This window comes from Pestalotiopsis fici (assembly GCF_000516985.1).
Source record: "Pestalotiopsis fici W106-1 unplaced genomic scaffold PFICI_Scf_13, whole genome shotgun sequence".
NCBI classification, from domain to species: Eukaryota; Fungi; Ascomycota; class Sordariomycetes; order Amphisphaeriales; family Sporocadaceae; genus Pestalotiopsis; species Pestalotiopsis fici.
In genome coordinates this window covers 1,052,518-1,072,284 of record NW_006917103.1, presented here as the reverse complement: position 1 = coordinate 1,072,284, position 19,767 = coordinate 1,052,518, and the positions used below count along the sequence as shown (strand labels likewise).

Genomic DNA, 19,767 nt, shown 5'->3' with positions numbered 1-19,767 from the left:
ACTAGCAATCTGATGTCGGCTTACACGATAAATTTATTTTGTAACAATGAAAACCAAGAAGTAAACATTCCTGTCAACTGACCTGATTTAGTTTTCTTCTTGGGCCACTTTCCTTCAGTTCTTTGTCATGCTATAAGAGATAACGCCCCACAAGGACCGTTGGATTTGATCTTCTGCTAGGTCTGGAGTTACAAGACTCCCCATGAAAAAATGATACAGGTTGCCAGAATGGCCTAGCACTCCTTAAGCGTATGGAGTCTGGAACATGAGGTGGTAGTAGACAACAGCCATTGGTTGTGAATCTAGGGTATGAACATTGTATAGGGGGATACATTATCATGTACATGGTTACAAGCCACAACCTATCCTCCATGTTGGCGAGATCTTGGATAATAATGATAATCGTGGCTTCAGCAACGAGAGCAAAACCGACAATCGAGAGCGATCACGATCATGATCACGATCACGATCACGGTTGGAGAAGCTGCATAGTTTTCCGCCATGGCCAGCACGCGTGAATTTGCCATCTTCAAAAGAAAAAACGAAGAAACACAAATACCCGTTGTTTAAATGAGGCGATTGATTGGCTGGAAACTGACTTTGTGTGCTAGTGTTTGGTGTGCGAGTTATACCGTTCACGGGCCTTGCAGCCAAGCTCAGTGGCGAACATCGAATATGCAGGTCTGAGCTCAACTTTTGCGTGCAATGGAATTAAAGCCATGCCCATCTCTAGTTCCCGCAAATACGGCAAAGTAAATGAACCATGAAACGTCATGTTGCATTCTTTTATTGTCGATCTCCCCATAGAGTTATGGTTGAATTTGACAAAGCATGACGATTTCAGGGCGCGATTCAAGATTCCCATGGAAAAATGATCGGTGTTCCCACAAAACGCCTCCTCATCGCCAGATTCCCATTACCCAGATTGGCTCACATGTTTTCGCCACCTTCAGTATTGCCAATCTGTACCTGACTCTAAATCCCATCATGGCCAAGTTTTGTTGACAATTGAGTCACACCAATTCCTACATGATGGCAGAACTAATGCGACGTCAGCATCAGCCAATTGTTGAATGCAAGATTCACTAGATACAAGCGGACATGATCCGAGGCTTGCGAGGATCCGCACCCGCACACGTCTTTTCGATTATTGGGTGGCAAATATTATGAACTCTCAGGAGCTAGTCATGGGAACTTCTACACCTGTGCTGATACCCCAACTTTGACCGACCACATGTCCGTCAAATAAATTGGGAAAAATGTAATTCAAAAAATATGGTCTTGACCTGCTCTTTAGTATAATATTCGTTGGCTTTTTTTTCTATCCAAAAATCGCTTTTTTGACTTGTGTTCCGGGGAGTCGAAAAGTGAATGTTTTGGTGACGAGTGTCAAAATTCTTATGTCGAGGGGAGTGCTCTGCACCTATGGATTCCCCACAGTCCTGCGGGAAGAATACAACCGCCAAATTGAATCTAGTTAGCACTGGTAGGTAACCACTACTATCCTAGCACCCAGTTCACCAGTTCTACTAGTTTTCATCTATCCGTCCAAAGTCTAGGCTGCTCTATGAGGCTGAGCCCTTAACAGCCGTTGGTTGTGATTCTGGGTCAGACTCAGTCTCGGCATTCACCACGTAAACCGTCTGAGGGCTCTGCCGAGCTAGCTCACGCATTTCCAGCACACGCACAACCACTACCCATATGCACATGCCGCAGATAAATCCCAGGCTTGCCCTAAAACCATTACTGAATTGCGGTGCCTCCGTCGTGGGGTAGAGAAACTGCTGAATAACCGTGGACAGGGCAGTTCCCGCTGCGTTCATGACTGCTAGGGTTAGACCTCGTACCTGGCGGTCTCCAGCGGTCAGGATGTTGGCCCATGAGTAGTAAATGGGACTCAGGGGCCCGTCGGTGCCGGCAAACAGGTAAGAAACAATCTTCAAGCCCAGAGGGATTTCCCAAACAACGAGACATATTGTGCCAAAGATCAAGAGAACAAGATTGAAGGCAACAACTCCCATACGGTATCCAGTGGCATCAACATATGCGTTTAGACACAGAATCAGCACAATGTTCCAGCCGTTGATTGCCGTGGGTATGTTGTTGACTTGGTAAATGGACCAAGTGTGTTCCGTGTCCGCTTTCAGGTACAACTGCATGACGGTATTGGCCACCTTGCCAACAGTAGTGTTCCAAAACCTATCAGACGGTGTGTAAGTCAAGAGTCAAGAGTCAAGAGCCACGAGCCTATTTTGACTAAGGAACTTACATGAACAGAATGGTCAGAACATAGAGTTGCCATGATCTCGCGGCACGCACAAACATGTCCCAGCTAAAGGAGTTGACCGTTTCCTGGCGACCATCTTCTACGATGCGCTCGAGACATCGAGCCTTTTCTTCGGCGCTCAAATAAAAAGCCTTGGTGTCGTATGGAGTATCAGGAAAGAAGATAAAGCCGTAGATTGCAACCACTACGGTAATGATTCCATCAATGATGAACACCCTACAGCATGCACCATTAGCACCCGAGATACAGTGTAAGTTATACTGGTGCAAGGAGAGTCACATACCACCTCCATCCAGCAATGCCATCTCGGCCTTCGAGCGTGGCCAGAGCTGCCGACTGCAAGTATCCGGATATCATTGTGCCAACGTAGGCAGCGCATGCAAATATGGCGGTACGTTTGCCTGTTATCTCGTATCAATACTACTGACATTCTTTTCTGTTTCAGTATCAAGGAGAACGAAGATTACCTAGCTCCGTCTTTTTGTACCAACTACCAAGAACATATTGTACGCCAACGAAACATGAGCCCTCGAGAAAGCCAATGAAGAACCGGAGGGGATACAGCTTTGAAAAGGAGAGAGAAAAGTTAGCCACTTTCCGCCGTTCGGCCTCTCTATTTAATGGTGAAAGATATTCCTACCTGATTCACATCACGAACAGCATACGTGCCAATCGTCAGTACAGCCCAGATAAGTTCCATGCCAGGCAAGAGAATACGAGGGGGTATCCAGGTCAGTAAAAGGTTGGCAGGAATCGCACCAAGGATCTGGCCGATGGAGAAGCAGGTCACGGCCAAATTGTACTCGGTGCCGTACATGGCGAGGTCTTCCTTCATCCCCGACACATAGGCGTTGCTCAAGTTGGCTTGATCCAGCCACTTGGTAAAGTATGCGAGACAGCCATAGGTGAGAATGAAGAAGTCAATCTTGAAGAGCAGCTTCTTTTCAGCCGACGATGTCCCTTCAGGATACCAGATGAAGAACTTGGGGCGGTCCTTGCCATAGGATGATGCAAAGAGATTCCTCGCGTAGTAGGATACGGATAAAGACATGTTGCACTGGGGCCGACACGATACTCCTCAGAAATGGCTTGTTCGCATACCAGATCAGAGAGCTTGAATGCGATGGTGTGGTCGGTTCAAATGTGGCTGTCACTTCTACTGGAATTGCAGCCCCTGGAACTTTTACATCTTGTACGCGCACAAGGACTCTTATCTCTAGCAGTTGTATAACTGGCCAATCATCAATCAAGTTATTGGGCACAGATGATGGACTACGACAAAGGTCATGCCCAGTCGGACAGCCGACCAGCCGACGGGTGTGCTGAAGGTGGGGCACCGATAGGCAGAGGTCCGCGAACCAATCTGGATTTGGACATTGCCTGCCGCGACTCGGTGATGACCTCCTCCATATATGCACAGAATCCTTGGAGTAGACATGATTGATTTTTTCTGTGTGATCTGAGAATTTCTGCTAATTTTGTATCAATACCCGACAAGGAAGGAGAAGCATCATGGCTGAGGTGGCGAGCGCGATTCCCGGCAGCGGCAATCTGGGTATAGCCAGAGACGTGAGTCCGTCTCTGCATGCAAGGAGCTCGTGTGAGACGCGAACAACTACACCACGAATGGATTTGACAGTTGATGATTTAGGGCGCGGAGCACGTCTACTTCCACTCTGGCTCCGAAGCTACGTACCGCAAGGTGTCCGAGAAAGCATCCGGATTCACAACCATTCCAACGATTGATCTGACTGACTTGGACGGGACTGCCGCCCAACGAAAGGCTATCGCCGACGACATTTATAAAGCATGCCACGAATGTGGCTTCTTCTATGTCAAGAATCATGGGATTCCCCAAGAAATAGTTGTCGAGACGTTCCAATTGCTGAAGAACTTCTTTGCTCTCGACCTGGACAGCAAGATGGATGCCCATGTCCAAAAGAATCCTGCAATTCGTGGTTATGAACCAATGTTGGAGACGAAACTAGATCCAAGAACCCAGGGGGGTGAGTTTGAAATCTTGGAGAATGCAGCATGAGACATATCTGCTAACACTAGCAAATAGACATCAAAGAGGCTTTTACGATGGGAGATTGTGTAATTGAGCCAGAGCAGGACTATGTTGGGAGGACGGGAAAGCAACGACCGGCTCACATCACGCAGCCGCAGAACATATGGCCAGAAAAGGCACCGTGGTGGCGCGATGGCCTGTACAAGTACTACCAGTAAGTCCCAGATCCAAGAGCGCATGCTAGTTGGGCGAGAGCCGAGAGCTAACAAGGTAATCTTGCGCTGCCCGACAGCCATGTCTTTCCCCTGGCGATGAAACTCGTCCAAATATTCGCCTTGGCCTTTGGCATGGAGGAGACGGCCTTTGACAAGCACTTTCAATTCCCAATTACTGGCATGCGCCCGCTATACTACCCGCCAACCCCGGTGACAGAGGATGCTGCCAGCGTCGGGCTCGGCGCCCACGCAGACTTTAGCTGGCTCACCTTGGTGCTCCAAGGAGAGAATGTGCCGGCGCTCGAGGTGCTCAATCCCGATGGTATCTGGGTGGACGCTCCGCCGATCCCCGGCACGCTCGTCTGCAACGTGGGACAGTACCTGGAGCGCCAGACGAATGGCCTGTTTCCCGCTACCGTTCACCGTGTGCGAAACAAGACAGGCCAGGAGCGATATTCACTTCCATTCTTTCTGACAATGGACCCTGATGTCGAACTGGACGTCCTGGACTGCTGCGTGGAGCAGGGTGAGGTACCGAGCTACGAGCGCATCAATGTTGGGGACTTGTATATTCGCCGTGTCCTGCCAGCTAGAAAGAAGCATCCCACAAGCATCAAATACCGGGATGTACCTCAGGATCAATGGTCATATCGGATGCTACTGTCTTGAACAACATGGTATCTCTCAGAGGGCTCGTTCGACTATTATATATAGAAGCTTTGCGATTTGACAGGTTTCCTTCGTGGCAGTGATGGGTTCACTTTGAGGCGCCGCATTGATCCTAGATGCAAAACGACAGACAGGAAAGCCAGGGTGCAGCTTCTCAAAACAGCTAGTGTAGTGCTTGCAGTGCCTATAATCTTGGTTAATTTTCTAACGTTATCGCAGCTTATAAGAAGTATAATCTATAGTCGGATGTGTTCTAGTTATTAGTTGTACAGTAGTGAGTCGTGGCGAGATCATAAAGCAATTTGTACATATGGTTTATTTCCGAGTCGCCGAGTCCCGTCCAAAGTCTGTGCATTCATTGGTCGCATTCGTCCAATTTCCACTCTTCAGACAACAAAAGGACCCACTTTAACTCCAACAAGAGAATTGCCCACCAGCTTTTGACCCCACACGCCGCCGCCCGCCCGCCGACCCGCCTGAATGATCTGGATCTACCTTGCAGGCCGACACGCGCTTACTTACAAGCAATTGCCGGCGACGCGTCAAACGACGTTCAAATCAAAGTCACAGTCCATCTCAAACTACACGCTCGTTTTTATCAATTGACCACTTGATAGAATACGTTTCCTCGCAATTGTCGCGCCCGTTTCCATCCACCGCGACAATGCCCGCGCCGTCGGACAAGACTTTGGAGAAGGAGCTGCGAATCGAGACCAAGGCTTTGCTCGATAACGAGGAGGAGGTTACTGTGAACAAGGTCCGCACTCTGGTTGAAGAGAAGCTCGATCTTCCGGAGCAGTTTTTCAAGGAGAGCCCAGAGTGGAAAGAGCGTAGCAAGAAGATCATCCACAAAGCAATTGTAAGTCATTATGTGCTTGCCGTTTGGGCCATGGGGATAACATGGTGGGGTCTTTTTATATACTAACTCATGACTAGAATGGCGAGGAAAGCGATGACGAACCCAAGAAGGAGTCGGAATCGCCAAACGTTAAGAAGACTGCCGTGAAGCGCCAATCGAGCGAAGAGCCCGAACAAAAACCCAAGCGCGTCAAGAAGGAGGCCGCTCCCAAGAAACCCGCCAAAAAGGTCGCGCCCAAGAAGGGCAAGAAGCCCGTCTCGTCCGAGTCTGAATTAAGCGAACTTGAGGACTCCGAAGAGGAAGAGAAGCCCAAGGAGCGAGTCACGAAGCCCCAAAAGAAAGTCAAGAAGGCTGCATCCGAGTCCGAACTCAGCGATCTAGACGAATCCGAGGTGGAAGCCAAGCCAAAGAAAGCCGCAGCAAGGGGTAGACCCAAGAAGAAAGCTGCGCTTTTAGATGATGATGACGACGAGGACGACGACGTGAAGAGTGAATCAGGCGCAGCCGCTACCAAGCGCAAGCGTGCAAGCAAAGATGCCAAGATTGAGTCTGAAGACGAGGATGAAGATTCTGAAAAGAAGAAAGTCCCTAGCAACGAACCCGAAGATGAAGCTGAGAGAAAAGACGCAGCAAAAGTGAAGGGCCAGGACTTTGACAATGAGGAAAAGCCCCAGGTTGAGGCGGCCGAGGAGGAGAGAGGCAGCAAACCCACAGTCGCAGATGATGATAGCTCGGACCTCTCGTCAGTCGTCGACGACGGGCCACCGCCCAAGAAAAAGGCGAAGAAGGAAGAAAGCAAGCCGGCCGTAGACGATGATAGCTCCGACCTTTCCTCAGTCATAGACGATGATCCAGTGCCCAAGAAGCGAAAGACAAAGGAGCCCAAAGGTGGCAAGGGTCCAGCCAAGTCAAAGGCAGCAAAGTCGGGTGCCAAGGAGCCCACGGGCGATGAAGCAGAGATCAAGAAGTTGCAGGGCCAACTAGTCAAGTGTGGAATTCGCAAGATCTGGGGTATCGAGCTGAAAGAGCACGGTGACGATAGCAAGGCCAAAATCCGACATTTGCGAAAGATGCTGGCCGATGTGGGAATTACCGGTCGTTTTTCGGAAGCAAAGGCCAAGGAAATCAAGGAGAAGCGTGAATTGTTGGCTGATCTGGATGCTGTACAGGAAATGAATGATCTATGGGGCACCAATGGCCGTGCCGGTCGTGCCTCTAGAAGCAAAGCCCGGGCATCCATGAAGGAGGAATCCGCGGAGGAAAGTGAGGCAGAAGATGCTAAGCCTCGAGTCACGAAGAGAATGGCTGATCTGGCATTTTTGGGATCAGAAAGCGAGTCGGAGTAATGTTTCTCTCACAAAGCTTGCTATTTGCTTCAAATTTGTATTTGTAGTGCTTTCAACAAACCATGGCCTTTGACCGTTGGCAATAAAATTTGTAGAACACTCAGTGTAGTATGTAGTAGTACTATCTAGATGCGTTCATCCTTTGAGCGACTAGGCTGAAGACAGCGACAGAGCCCATGAACAAGACTGCATTGTAGAACTATTTTATTGCAAACTTAGCATCATGAGTCCCTATTTGACTTGAGATTATAGACCTACAGCTCTACGAGACACGGCGCGCTCTTCGTCTTCGGACCTTGCCTCAATAAAGAGCCGTCTCAGATTGGGAAAGCTTGCCTATATGGTTATGATTAGCGCTTCTCAAAAACAGCACGTAACCTCAAGTATCAAGGACAAGAATAGTGTACTCACCATAGCAGGACGGGCGAGCGTGTGCGATTAGACAAAGTTCGGAAGCTTGATTCTGCCTCAAAATGGACTCAGACGACCGGCGTCGGAAAGCAGCAGATTCATATAGACATCTCAGCGCCTGTAATAAAGGACAAAGAATGAATATGTCCCCTTCAGTGAAATTGCAGCTCGTTCCGCAATGGTAAAATGCATGGGGGCCAGTCTATCGGGGCCAGATTCTAGCGTGGGTCTCGTGACCCCACCAGCCGCAATTGCTCATTCATGTGTGGCTGATGCTGGGCCGACTTTCAGCAGTAGTAGCATTAGCGCCTGGTCCTGCGTCAGGGCCGTCCAGAATGCCACCTCAAGGCTCCCAAGGCTGGCGATCAATTGGGCGAAGGGGCGAGCTTAATTACTACTTTACACTTCGATCTTGACACCTTGGCGAGTGTACCTGAGCTGCGAGCTCTCCTCCTACGCAGAACGGCAGTCGAACTGGATTCGAAGCATTGAAAACAGCCGTGAGCAAAGCATAAACGGAAGCGAATGATCTGGCAGTTGCCCTAGCAGGGCCCCTGATCTCCCTCGATACCCTCCAAGTGGCCATATCAACTGGCGCCCTGTTGCTCTCCTTTTCCAACCACAACACAACGTCGACAAATTGCAACGGTCTCCAGCCCGTCCAACATTGAAGATGGCGGTCAATCGAATGCGCGCCGCATTTGCGGTGCCCAGAAAGGGTGAGACGTTTGAGCTGCGAGCTGGTCTAGTTTCCCAATATGCGTGGGAGCGCAAAGAGTCCATCCAGAAGACCATCATGGCAATGACATTGGGCAAGGACGTGTCGGCCCTGTTTCCAGATGTGCTGAAGAATATTGCAACTGCGGATCTGGATCAGAAGAAGCTGGTGTATTTATACCTCATGTGAGTCTTCTGCTGTCGTCTCAATTTCACCTTCTCACCGATCGAATCTCGAGCTGCCCCTCCATCATCCCCACGTCGCTTCACAGCCAACGACTAATGCGCGTTGCAGGAACTACGCAAAGTCTCACCCGGACCTATGTATCCTCGCCGTCAACACCTTTGTCCAGGACTCGGAAGACCCGAACCCCCTCATCCGCGCGCTCGCTATCCGAACAATGGGTTGCATTCGTGTCGACAAGATGGTAGATTACATGGAGGAGCCGCTGCGAAAGACACTTAGAGACGAGTCTCCATATGTGAGGAAGACGGCTGCGATTTGCGTTGCCAAGCTCTTTGACCTCAACCCGACCATGTGCATAGAGAACGGTTTCCTCGAAACGCTACAGGAAATGATTGGAGACTCGAACCCCATGGTTGTGGCGAACTCGGTCCAGGCGCTTTCCGAAATCAGCGAGACAGCTCCCGAGACTGCTGCGCTCATCATTACACCGCCGACCTTGAAAAAGCTTCTGATGGCTCTGAACGAATGTACAGAATGGGGACGGGTCACGATCCTGTCCACTTTGGCCGCATATCCACCGACGGATGTCAAGGAGTCCGAGCACATTTGCGAGAGGGTTGCGCCGCAATTTCAACATGTCAACCCCAGTGTCGTGTTGGCGGCTGTCAAGGTTGTTTTCATTCACATGAAGCTCATCAACGCAGACCTTGTGCGACAGTACCTGAAGAAGATGGCTCCACCCTTGGTCACACTCATTGCATCTGCTCCAGAAGTCCAATATGTCGCCCTTCGAAATATTGACTTGCTCCTTCAGGCCAAGCCCGATATCCTGAGCAATCAGTTACGTGTCTTTTTCTGCAAGTACAACGACCCTGCTTACCTGAAGCTTCAGAAATTGGAAATCATGGTCAGGATAGCCAACGAAAAGAACTTTGAGCAACTACTAGGCGAACTCAAGGAGTATGCCCTTGAGGTCGACATGGACTTTGTACGGAGAGCCGTCAAGGCGATTGGTCAGGTCGCGATCAAGATTGAGGGTGCAAGCGAAAAATGTGTGAACGCGCTCCTGGATCTGATAGCGACAAAGGTCAACTATGTTGTTCAAGAAGTAGTTGTGGTGATCAAGGACATTTTGCGAAAGTATCCTGGCTATGAGGGTGTCATCCCGACTCTCTGCCAGTACATTGATGAGCTTGACGAGCCAAATGCTCGAGGATCCTTGATCTGGATTGTTGGAGAGTATGCCGAAAAGATCAGCAATGCTGATGAGATCTTGGCTAGCTTTGTTGATGTTTTCTCTGAAGAGTTCACACAGACGCAACTTCAGATCTTGACTTCTGTAGTCAAGCTATTCTTGAAGAAGCCACAAAGCAGCCAAGGCCTTGTTCAAAAGGTTCTCCAGGCCGCCACAACAGACAACGACAACCCCGATATTCGCGACAGAGCTTATGTCTACTGGCGTCTCCTGTCTGGTGACCTCGATGTAGCCAAGGTGAGTAATTCTCAATTCTTGTATTCATGTCATGTCTAATTAGTTTCTGCAGAACATTATTTTGTCGCAAAAGCCCGCCATCTCTACCACCATGACTTCTCTGCCTCCAGCTCTTTTGGAGCAGCTCCTGGCTGAGCTCTCCACTCTTGCATCGGTATACCACAAGCCACCAGAGTCTTTTGTCGGAAAGGGCCGTTACGGCGCAGATGCTATCCAGCGTGCGGCCATCCTGGAGCAGCGCGAGAATCTCGCCGAAAACCCCAGTGTGGCTTCTGCTGTCGCAGCCGCCCAGTCCAACGGCTCTGCACCACAAAACAACATTGAGAACCTGCTTGATATTGACTTTGATGGTGGCGCGCCTGCGTCATTGGAGCAAAACAGCGCCACGGCCACACCTGACCGCGTGCAGAGCCCGGCCATGGGGCAACAACCATCTGGTGGTATGGCTGACATGATGGGCTTGTTCGACGCTCCAGCACCTCAAGCACCAGCCATGAACGCTGGTAGCAACGACCTGATGAATGGATTCGCTGGATTGGATATCAGTGGAAGCAGTGCTCCGCCACCCCCCGCGCAGCAATTAGGGCATGACGGAAATGCACCCAAGAAGGATAGCGACGATCTGCTGGGATTGTTCTAGGTGCCACAAAAGTCAAAAGGACAATAAAAGCGTGGTCGAGAGGGAAAAAGGCAGGACAGCAATGTAGACTTGATATAGAGGATGTGGTGCGGCTTGAATGCGGCTAGAGTGGCTCAAATAGCGTTACTCAGCTAGCAATGAGATGGAATGTGAAATGAACTTTGCAGATTCAATTATCGAGATAGACATCTTGAGAACACTGTAGGTGCACCTTTTCCTGTGCTAGTATACCTCGTGTGATTTTTGTCCGAGACAATATGCAGTATGGGAGGTTGCGTATTGATTGGGTCACCAATGTCAAGTATTGACTGTAGCTCATTGAAATAGTATTGCTCTCGCCACTGCCACTCCTCTCATCGGAACGATGCCATTCTAACCCTGGTCCTTATTTGGATCGGCCCCTTCAGACTATCCCTTCTCCGGTGCGATTCAACCACTAATATCATGATGGCTTATTGACCCGACATGACTGGCGAATGTAAATAATCAACTCTTTGACTCATGGCCCGGCGGAATCTCTTCGTCCCTTGGTTACTTTGCGCTCAAATGAGGTACTTTCGCCCCCAAACGTCCTGTAGATGAACATGCTGCATGTCAGTCGCTGTAAGTAGCGATAGCGCAGTATACTCTATTGAGTTTCCTCCTTGAGGAGATGTTTGGTTTCAAATTTCGTTGTTACCTTTGTTCTATAGGTATTCCTATCCCGGTTTCCACTGATCTGTCTACTTCTATGTCATGATATATACTATGAATGCTGCTGAGCATAATGACCAGCATGATTACGAAGACAGGCCAACTCTCGGTGTACTGAGGCGTTCAACTGTCGCAGCTTCAGTGTTTCAAAGGTTGCAGAAAATATGGATAATGTGACTTTGACCGTTTCAAAGCTTGGACGGTTCAACACAATTCTAGGGAAAGGGAGTATTGCCAAAATGTTGGTGAATGGAACTTTCTGCTTACGAGATCCAGTTGGGTGCATCGTTACTTTGGCGAGGGGATTCTGGGGTTCATTTTTCCAAAGGATCATATGTGCTGTTCCCACTGTATAAGCGCTACGAAGACTGCTGAAGGCATCCTGCTGCTGGAGAGCCTCTACTTAAGCTACGCATAGTTGAGGGTATAATCGAGCACGGTACACAAAATCCTAGTGGCACATTTGGCGAACGAGCGGAGATAAGAAATATAAAAGGGACTCTTTACATCGACCGTAGCGGTGTTGCTAGCCTCGGGCGGGTGATTGTAGACTATGAACAACGCAGATCCAAAAGAGCCAGTAGAGAGTGTCAAGCCAACCAATATTCAACTCCCGCAGATGGAGGTATAATCTTAGGATGGGACATCAGTGAAGATGAGTTTGAAAACCGGCAATTACGCCCAGACTGGTTCCATACAACCTTTGCTTTTAGAGACCACGGGTAAGCATTTTTCATGCAAGTGGAAACCAACTTTGTTTTGGAGAAACCAGATTCGCAGTCCAAATGCAAAGTCAAACAGGGTTTAAAAAAGTACTTCATGTTCTCAGGCGAGCCTTGAATGGCTATCACCATGGCCAGCCTCAGTGGAAGAAGCAACGTCCACAAGAACCCTTGAAGTGAGTCCCATGGATACGATACGTGAGGACATGATATTGGCAAAGTGGAAAGAGGCGCTTCAAGTTCCCGAGATGCAATCTGTGGGTCAGAACTTACACCAGGGGCATGAAAACTCCAAGGTCGGGGTCACAGGATCACGGGGAAGCGCGACGGTGGATCTTTCGGAGAGTTGGACTGATCAGAACGCACCCAATGCATCTGCTACCACGAGCGGCTATGGCGGAGTCACGCACCAAGGCGTTGTCTGTGATGTTCCGTGAGCGAGTCAGTACTTGCAGAACCGATACCAACCGCTCCAGACAGGATGCCGACGTAGGCGCCTGGTGGGATGGGGGAATAACAGCAGTGACTCTGCAGGAAGATGGAAGTGAGGGCGGCAGCCACTTGCCGACCTCAAATCACATCGACGTGGTCCCGCCAATGGATCATAGTCATCAAGTATCTGATCAGAGCAAATCCCCGAGAGTATCTACCGGATATGTTGCACGACTGCAAAAGCTTATTGAGGGATCCAATCTACCTCTTTTCATTCACCTATTCATTATCTGACTCTTGTCATTTGGGGGCAAACAATCATGGAAATCAGGGCAGACGGCGGTATCAACACTGTAGAGCATTGATGTCATGAAATGGATGGCCAGATATCACTCTGTGGAATGCAATCGTATTATCCACCATGTATCAAGATTTCATATGCCCTGACTTGAGCCTACGAGACATACATGGATCACACAGTCTTTGGTTGCTTTCTGCTCTCCGGGTGACAGGCCTCGATCTCCCCCGAAGAGACTGTCGCCAATTCTGTTCCTGATTACAATTTCGGAAGGAAACTACAATGTGTCATACACCCCTGTTTTTGGATGTTTGCTTGATGTCCTCAATGTGTGATGGAAATCGAGTAGTTCCCGAGACGCGGTCCAAGCTAGAGATCGGGTCGAGGAATTATACCAGATCTATCGATCCGCAGAAAGCCACTCTGTATTCTTGAATCGAGAACGGCATGGTCCGGCCAGTCCCAAGATATGCAGAGATTTGGTTACAAGAGTATCAAGTTATGACGGTTGACCTAGGGTGTGATCAAATTGCGGGCAGGTAAAAAATACCACCACCTGAGGATGCGTGATCGTGGGCCGGTATTTGGATTCACAAGGTCCCCTCCACCTTTCGCCGATTGTGGGTGGTGTATTGGCGGTTCGGCAAGTGCCGTAGATCGCCCCGAGATACGAAGCCCAACCGTCTTTGCCATTCAACCGTATTCGGACGTTGTGTTGCATTTCAGGTATTATCAGCGCGCAAGGCCCGCGGCACGGTGGAGCGCAAAGAAGATCTCGTGCCAGGTTGCCAGGCAATACTTTCCCTCTCTGCCGGGACAAGAGGCATTTGGGTAAAATGTCACTGTTACAGTAACATCACCGTTCCTGGCCTTTGGGTGTGGGGAATTCTTTTTTATTTTTCCCTTCCCTCCTTACCCCCAAGGGCCATGCTGACGCTCAATCAATCAATCCAACGTGGGAATCTGATGTGACAGCCACAGGCGAAATCTGCGTGGTTGGCGCGGTACTCATTGGATCGAGTATTACCGACCGTTAAGATGCTGGGCAGGCAGATTCCCAAACCTGATGAAGATGTGCACTCGGAGGGGACGGTGAAGGGCGGCAAAGTCATCCCAGCTTGTAACGCTGCATGCAAAGCCTTTCTGGCTCGCGCGAAACGCCAGGGACGCACAATTTGGCCTTTCTAGAGTGCATAATCCTGTTCTAGAAGGGGGACTCGTACACATAACACGTAACTATCCCGGACCCTGTTGATTGGGGGCTTGGGAATCGATCCTTGCATCGTTGAAGTCATTGGGTGTCTTGGTTGTCGGGTTCCATGCATTGATCTTCAAAGTAGGGGTTTTAGAGTTTCTCAGCCAAATTGAACCTTTTCCCCCTTACCTGGCCTTTACCTTTCAGTCGGAATAGCTTTTTCGGGGGAGAAGATGTGGATGAGGATGCGAATCATTTGCATCAGGGGTTTGTGCGGCGATCGATCGTGCATTAAAATCGGGATCTCGGGGCATCTATCTGTCCTCGGCCAAGAGGCGAGAGAAGGTTGGAGGGCTGTTGGGGATTCTACGCATGGAATGTGAAACTTGGGCAAACTCATCCGCGGCTCTACGCCACGGGCCCATGGTCTACAAATTGTTATTCGTGGGCTTTTTCGCATTCTTATTCGACGATCTTCATACGTATGAGATCCAAAAGGGTTGGCCTAGCTGCTTATTCGAATCCGGGGTTGGTATATACTAGTGAGCATATGTACACTACCTATAGGTACTAGGTATACTACCAAACTGATAAAGCGGACCCAGAGCCACGGAATGGGCGCTGCGTAGTGGCTCCACTATATTCGTCGGCATGGCATCGTGAGTAGTGGATAATGGTCAAGCCCTAGGTCATTCACAACCTCATGAGACCCAACAAGACACTTGTGATAATATCGCCAGCCCTTGATAGCTCAGTTGGCAGAGCGATGGACTGTAATTGCTACAATTCCAGATTTCAGGAATATCCACAGGTCGCCGGTTCAAATCCGGCTCGAGGGACAAACACTCACACTGTGTGGGATCATTTCATGATCTCTCACCTTGTAATTTTTGCCAATGTTTGTGCTGATGTTTAATACCGAGACCCTGATTGCATAAGTGAACTGCTTATATTTTTGACACTGCACCGTTGTTTTCTTTTCGCCATGTAAAGGACCTTGGTAAACTGGAGGAAAATACCACCTCGTCCTAATTCAGCCATCCTGAGCCGCACTAATAAGGAAACGGTTTCTGTTTCCTAGTGTCTGTCTGGCTGCAAGACCGTCGGTCGCTAAACTACTGCCGAAGCTTTGCATCCACCTCACTACCAGGTATATTAACAGAAATGTATTCCATATGCCTGTGGCCTGGAGTACATGTCATGTCACGCCTCGATTCGATAATGGTCCATGCCACAATTTCCCCCAAGACTGGCGCCCACCAAGGTCCCAACACAGAGGTTCGCCTAAAAGATTCAAGAGCCTGGAAAACCTTGAGCTCTCTATCGCTAGGATTCGCACTCGACCCATTCCACCTGCCAGAACGCAGGCGGCTCTATGGAGACACGACCTTGCTCCAGCGCGGACGAGGGGAGATTGAGTTTTCACCGGTCTTCCTGGTAAACTAATTCGAGAGGTTGTTGCTAGAACATTAGTGCATATACCTGGTCTATAGCAAGCCAGAAACAGCTAGCGGTTTGCAGATTGGATTCGTCCCCATGGCCACTAATTACATAGTAGCGATCACGGTCAATGGCTGTTGCCCATCGCATTTCTCTTCTGGATCAAACCCTGCATTCATTCTAGTCTCTGGTGTCCATTTGAGACTACACCAGCCACAGTTGTGCCGTCGCGTCGCAGACATCTTGAAACGATGTGCGCTAGGAGCAGCGTGTGTGGTATCACGGCATAAGGGAGCATGGAGGCCACTGGAGCGAATGTGAAAGAGACACGAAATCTTACAGCATCACACTACCGATGCAAAAGAACACGCAGCATTGTGGTCAACCTATATCTCATTCTGACAGATGCTGTATTGGCAATATATTGTCGCATACATCATGCAGTCATTGTCGCTGTCACTGTCAGGTCTTCGCGTCATACATGAACGATGCATGCAAGCGAATTGCCAAGTGAGAGGCACCCGTACTGTATTGGCTGCCTTTGCATACTGCCAACATTCTGATATGGCGAGAACCATCTAGACATCGCAAAGCTGAGTGACCTTGTTACCGATATAACAACCGTCAGCTCGGGAAGAAGCCCAAATCATAATGAGCTTGCGAAAACACGGCAAAATGCGACTTGCCAATGTAGGTGTAGATTCCGCTTACTGAGGCTTCGTCAGGGGGGGGGGGGGGGGTCCGGCGTATGAGGGCAGTCCAGAGTACTCGTTGGAAAACACGGAAAATGCCATTTCATAGGCCGATTGACATGTAGCAGTATGGTGGGCGAATTGGTGCGATTGAGGGGTTTCCCTCTCATGATTTGTGTGTGACTGGGTAGATATGCGTAACCAATATGCACAAGGATCAAGGTGTGAAATAAGCGAACTCTGTCCCTTGTTCGCCGTTGCAGGCTGTTGGCTGCAGCAAGACGCCGCTCATCAGGGGTCCTTGCATACCCAGATATTGTATAGAACTACCAGAGAACAAACGTGGTTTATATTACGGGAGTCAGTGGCTTGACATTTAGGATTTTCGCCAGGTACTATGCAGCGATACAAACGCGCCTACAATCCCTCTGGAACCAGGATTCCTCTCCAATTAGTACCCCATTGGTGATCCATGCAACATGAATGGCTCAGGCAGATCTTGGTCCACCTCATGGGAGTAAGTAGCAGTAGGTATCTAAGCGAATCTCTCCGATCGGGTCCACCACCCGAACAAGATCGACTGCTGAGCCACGGTAGAAGTCCACCACGTATGTACGTACATGCCAGGATACACTATTCCTCGGCTTTCTTTCCGCCGACCTGGATCTTCCGATCTGAATGGCCCCAAGCAACCAAGTGGACAATCGTCTGAAGTCGACTGCTCATGGGGAAGCGGCTCGTGCAGTTCTCTCGTCTCATCGAAAGCCGAGGAACGAATAGCATCGACTGTGGCACACCTATCGCCATGCGCCCCTGTCCTGTCCCTGCCCTATCTACCGGCGTGGGTGTGGAGGGCATTCATCGGAATAACCTGCCTCTGCTCGCTGCCTATTATTGTCCTCTACCTTGTATAGTACGCAAGCTGTGGCTCAAAAACTTGAAATGCAAAGAGCAGCTCCACAACCCGTATCCCCGAATATCCACGACTTACCGCTGTACTACAGGGGACATCTCACCTGCTACGGCTCGGTGTAGGCTCTCGCTGGGGACAGTAAGAACCCATGGAATCTGGGTAGAAACCCTATACTTGAATGTCTATTCTCCCCTTATTCGCAAACTGGACCTCTTTGGAAAGACCGCATCAAGCTCGGGACATCCGAACTTGTTCTTTTATCAAATACAATGCACTATACGCGAGTCCCACGCCTACACGCACCTTGCTAGACTATGTACAAATTTCCTTCAACAATGATCCTCACTTGCAGCAGAATTCAAGAATTTTCTCAACATTGGTTTCTTCAAAATGGCAGTTCTGAAATCATCGACGGGGTCACCTGATGGGGCGGAAGTGAAGTTTGAATGCTCGAAATGCCCACGAAGCTTCCAAAGAAGGGAGCACCTGAAGCGACATCGACGAATTCATGATGGAACAAAGCGCTTTGTTTGTCCAACCTGCTCGAAACGATTCGCGCGAAGGTATGTCGAATATGAATCTGTCAAGCATGCTTAGATAGCTCTAACCCTCGAAGCGACATATTGCACCGCCACGAGTTCATTCATACCGCCCTTCCACCAGACCCAACCGGCGTTCAGAGGAAAAGGGCCTGTTTGGAGTGTGCTAAAGCGAGAGAGAGATGTTCAAAAGGACTTCCTTGCGCCCGTTGCTCTTCGAAATCGCTGCAGTGTGCCTACCCAGATGCGAAGACTGCAGGCTTGACTGCAACAGCCGTCCGTATAAAGCATGTCACATCTACCAATGGGTCTGCCTATCATAACCTGCCGTCTAATGAGCAAGAAGAACAAGTCGTACAAGATGCTGTCACACTGGCATCCAATAATGTCACTGAACGAAGCTCGTATGGTTGTGCGGATTCTGGGCAAGTGCTCGACGAGCGTCAACGTCGCATCTCCGAACCTATGAATATCGGAAACACCAACAAAATAGGGGACCAAACTCTCCTGAGTGTCTCTCAAGCCCAGTGTAGGCAATCCATCGCGTGTCAGGTGCCCAGATCCATGGACAATTTGCATCCGACACTGGAAACTCCCACAATTCCTCTCCACCAATACGCGTATAGCCCATCGACAGATTCTCCCATTAGCTGGCCAGCCAGTATCGAAAGTTTCAACGCTGGGTACAACTCATCAGAAAGCCTGAGCACTCCCATGACTGAGCATTCTTCAACATTTGGCTCAACCGCATTCGAGGAAAGCAGCCCAGCCACAACAACGGCCATGTATACAACGATGCGATCCTCGGAACCTCCAACGTGGACGCCCGAGTATTGGATGGCCCAGAATTCGATACCAGTGCAAGGCTTACCTACCGATACCTTCCCCTATCATATACCTCTCCAAGTTACCCCCAACGAGGAAAATACCTCGACGGTGCCAATACTGTCCGGGCTTGCTACAAAGCCTACAGAGGCTTGGGCGGGCTACACAGAGGAGACTTACGCTCGCCATGGTGCGAATCTAGGACCATATCCTACAGAAAGAATGCCGACACTAGCGACGTCGGAGAAGGGGACATATTATGTTCCACAACTACAGAATTTATCGCCCGATGATATAGAAACCATGAGCAGACGCTGGGCAATGACTGGGCTGCCTTATGCCACAACTGTGTAACATGGCCAGAACATGCGCCATGTTTGCCACTTGAAGCTGAAAGGTTCAAGTTCAACAGACGTGAACTTTCGAGTGGTGGATGATTCAAGAATCGGTGCTACATGTGGGAAAGAAACTTTGGCGTGAATTTGCCACAACAGTTTCTATCATCAAATTCAACATTATTGAACGCTCGCTGTTCCACAAAGCCGACTGCGTTGTGATGGTTAATTTAGGGAATCATCAGCAAAGGCGCTCACGGATTGATATTAGCCTGAGGCAGTTTGCCCAGAGCGCAGAAGAGGATACAACATTTTGCCCATAGTGGTGTGGTGATGAAGTTATTAAAGCCACCAACCTGCTGGGACAAAGCCACGGCGAAAAGCAACACAAGCAACGGGAAAAGAGGAGCAGAGGAGCTTCTTTCCCATATATCTTATTCAGCGCCAGATAATTTTGCTCATCAGTGTCATTGTCTTACTCGAATGAAGCTCAACAGATTAGGGGCAGTTGGCTCGAATTCTGTCTCTTACCCAAAGGCTGCCAACCGCCCTTCCTGGTCTGATCGCAGAATAAATCACTGGAAGCAACTTCATTTTCTCAACACTTACGATAGTAGGCTTGCGGTTACCGGATGCCACTACTATGCGGGCACCTCTCGAGACACTCGGCAAAGGATCCAGTTGCATGGTGTGGAGACGAAATGCTCGAATGCAAAACTCACGCAAACATCATGGGCCCAAGGGCACAAGAGCACGAACTTATTGGGCTACGTCGGCAAACGGGGTTGTGATTGCAATAATCGCTGAGTGGGAACCATCTTCCAAGCCCACGTGCAGCTTAGGGGCCAG

The 19,767-nt window shown here is 49.5% G+C and overlaps 5 protein-coding genes across 5 annotated transcripts; 4 read left to right on the top strand and 1 right to left on the bottom strand.

Annotated features, from left to right (window-relative positions):
* Nucleotides 1-1,565: 1,565 nt before the first annotated feature.
* Nucleotides 1,566-3,338, bottom strand: PFICI_14743 (uncharacterized protein; the record flags this gene model as incomplete). Its single annotated transcript, XM_007843324.1, has 5 exons — nucleotides 1,566-2,199; nucleotides 2,270-2,503; nucleotides 2,571-2,688; nucleotides 2,755-2,851; nucleotides 2,928-3,338. The coding sequence occupies 5 exons, from the start codon at nucleotides 3,336-3,338 to the stop codon at nucleotides 1,566-1,568; spliced, it is 1,494 nt and encodes a 497-aa protein (XP_007841515.1).
* A 461-nt stretch (nucleotides 3,339-3,799) lies between these two features.
* Nucleotides 3,800-5,182, top strand: PFICI_14742 (uncharacterized protein; the record flags this gene model as incomplete). The annotated part of the gene is made up of 4 exons (XM_007843323.1): nucleotides 3,800-3,856; nucleotides 3,939-4,293; nucleotides 4,353-4,512; nucleotides 4,591-5,182. 4 exons carry the CDS (start codon nucleotides 3,800-3,802, stop codon nucleotides 5,180-5,182), a joined length of 1,164 nt encoding a protein of 387 aa, XP_007841514.1.
* Nucleotides 5,183-5,846: 664 nt separating this feature from the next.
* On the top strand, nucleotides 5,847-7,387 carry PFICI_14741 (uncharacterized protein; the record flags this gene model as incomplete). The annotated part of the gene is made up of 2 exons (XM_007843322.1): nucleotides 5,847-6,041; nucleotides 6,119-7,387. The coding sequence occupies 2 exons, from the start codon at nucleotides 5,847-5,849 to the stop codon at nucleotides 7,385-7,387; spliced, it is 1,464 nt and encodes a 487-aa protein (XP_007841513.1).
* Nucleotides 7,388-8,471: 1,084 nt separating this feature from the next.
* Nucleotides 8,472-10,834, top strand: PFICI_14740 (uncharacterized protein; the record flags this gene model as incomplete). The annotated part of the gene is made up of 3 exons (XM_007843321.1): nucleotides 8,472-8,701; nucleotides 8,811-10,194; nucleotides 10,247-10,834. The coding sequence occupies 3 exons, from the start codon at nucleotides 8,472-8,474 to the stop codon at nucleotides 10,832-10,834; spliced, it is 2,202 nt and encodes a 733-aa protein (XP_007841512.1).
* A 7,488-nt stretch (nucleotides 10,835-18,322) lies between these two features.
* On the top strand, nucleotides 18,323-18,937 carry PFICI_14739 (uncharacterized protein; the record flags this gene model as incomplete). Its single annotated transcript, XM_007843320.1, has 1 exon — nucleotides 18,323-18,937. The coding sequence occupies one exon, from the start codon at nucleotides 18,323-18,325 to the stop codon at nucleotides 18,935-18,937; it is 615 nt and encodes a 204-aa protein (XP_007841511.1).
* Nucleotides 18,938-19,767: the final 830 nt, after the last annotated feature.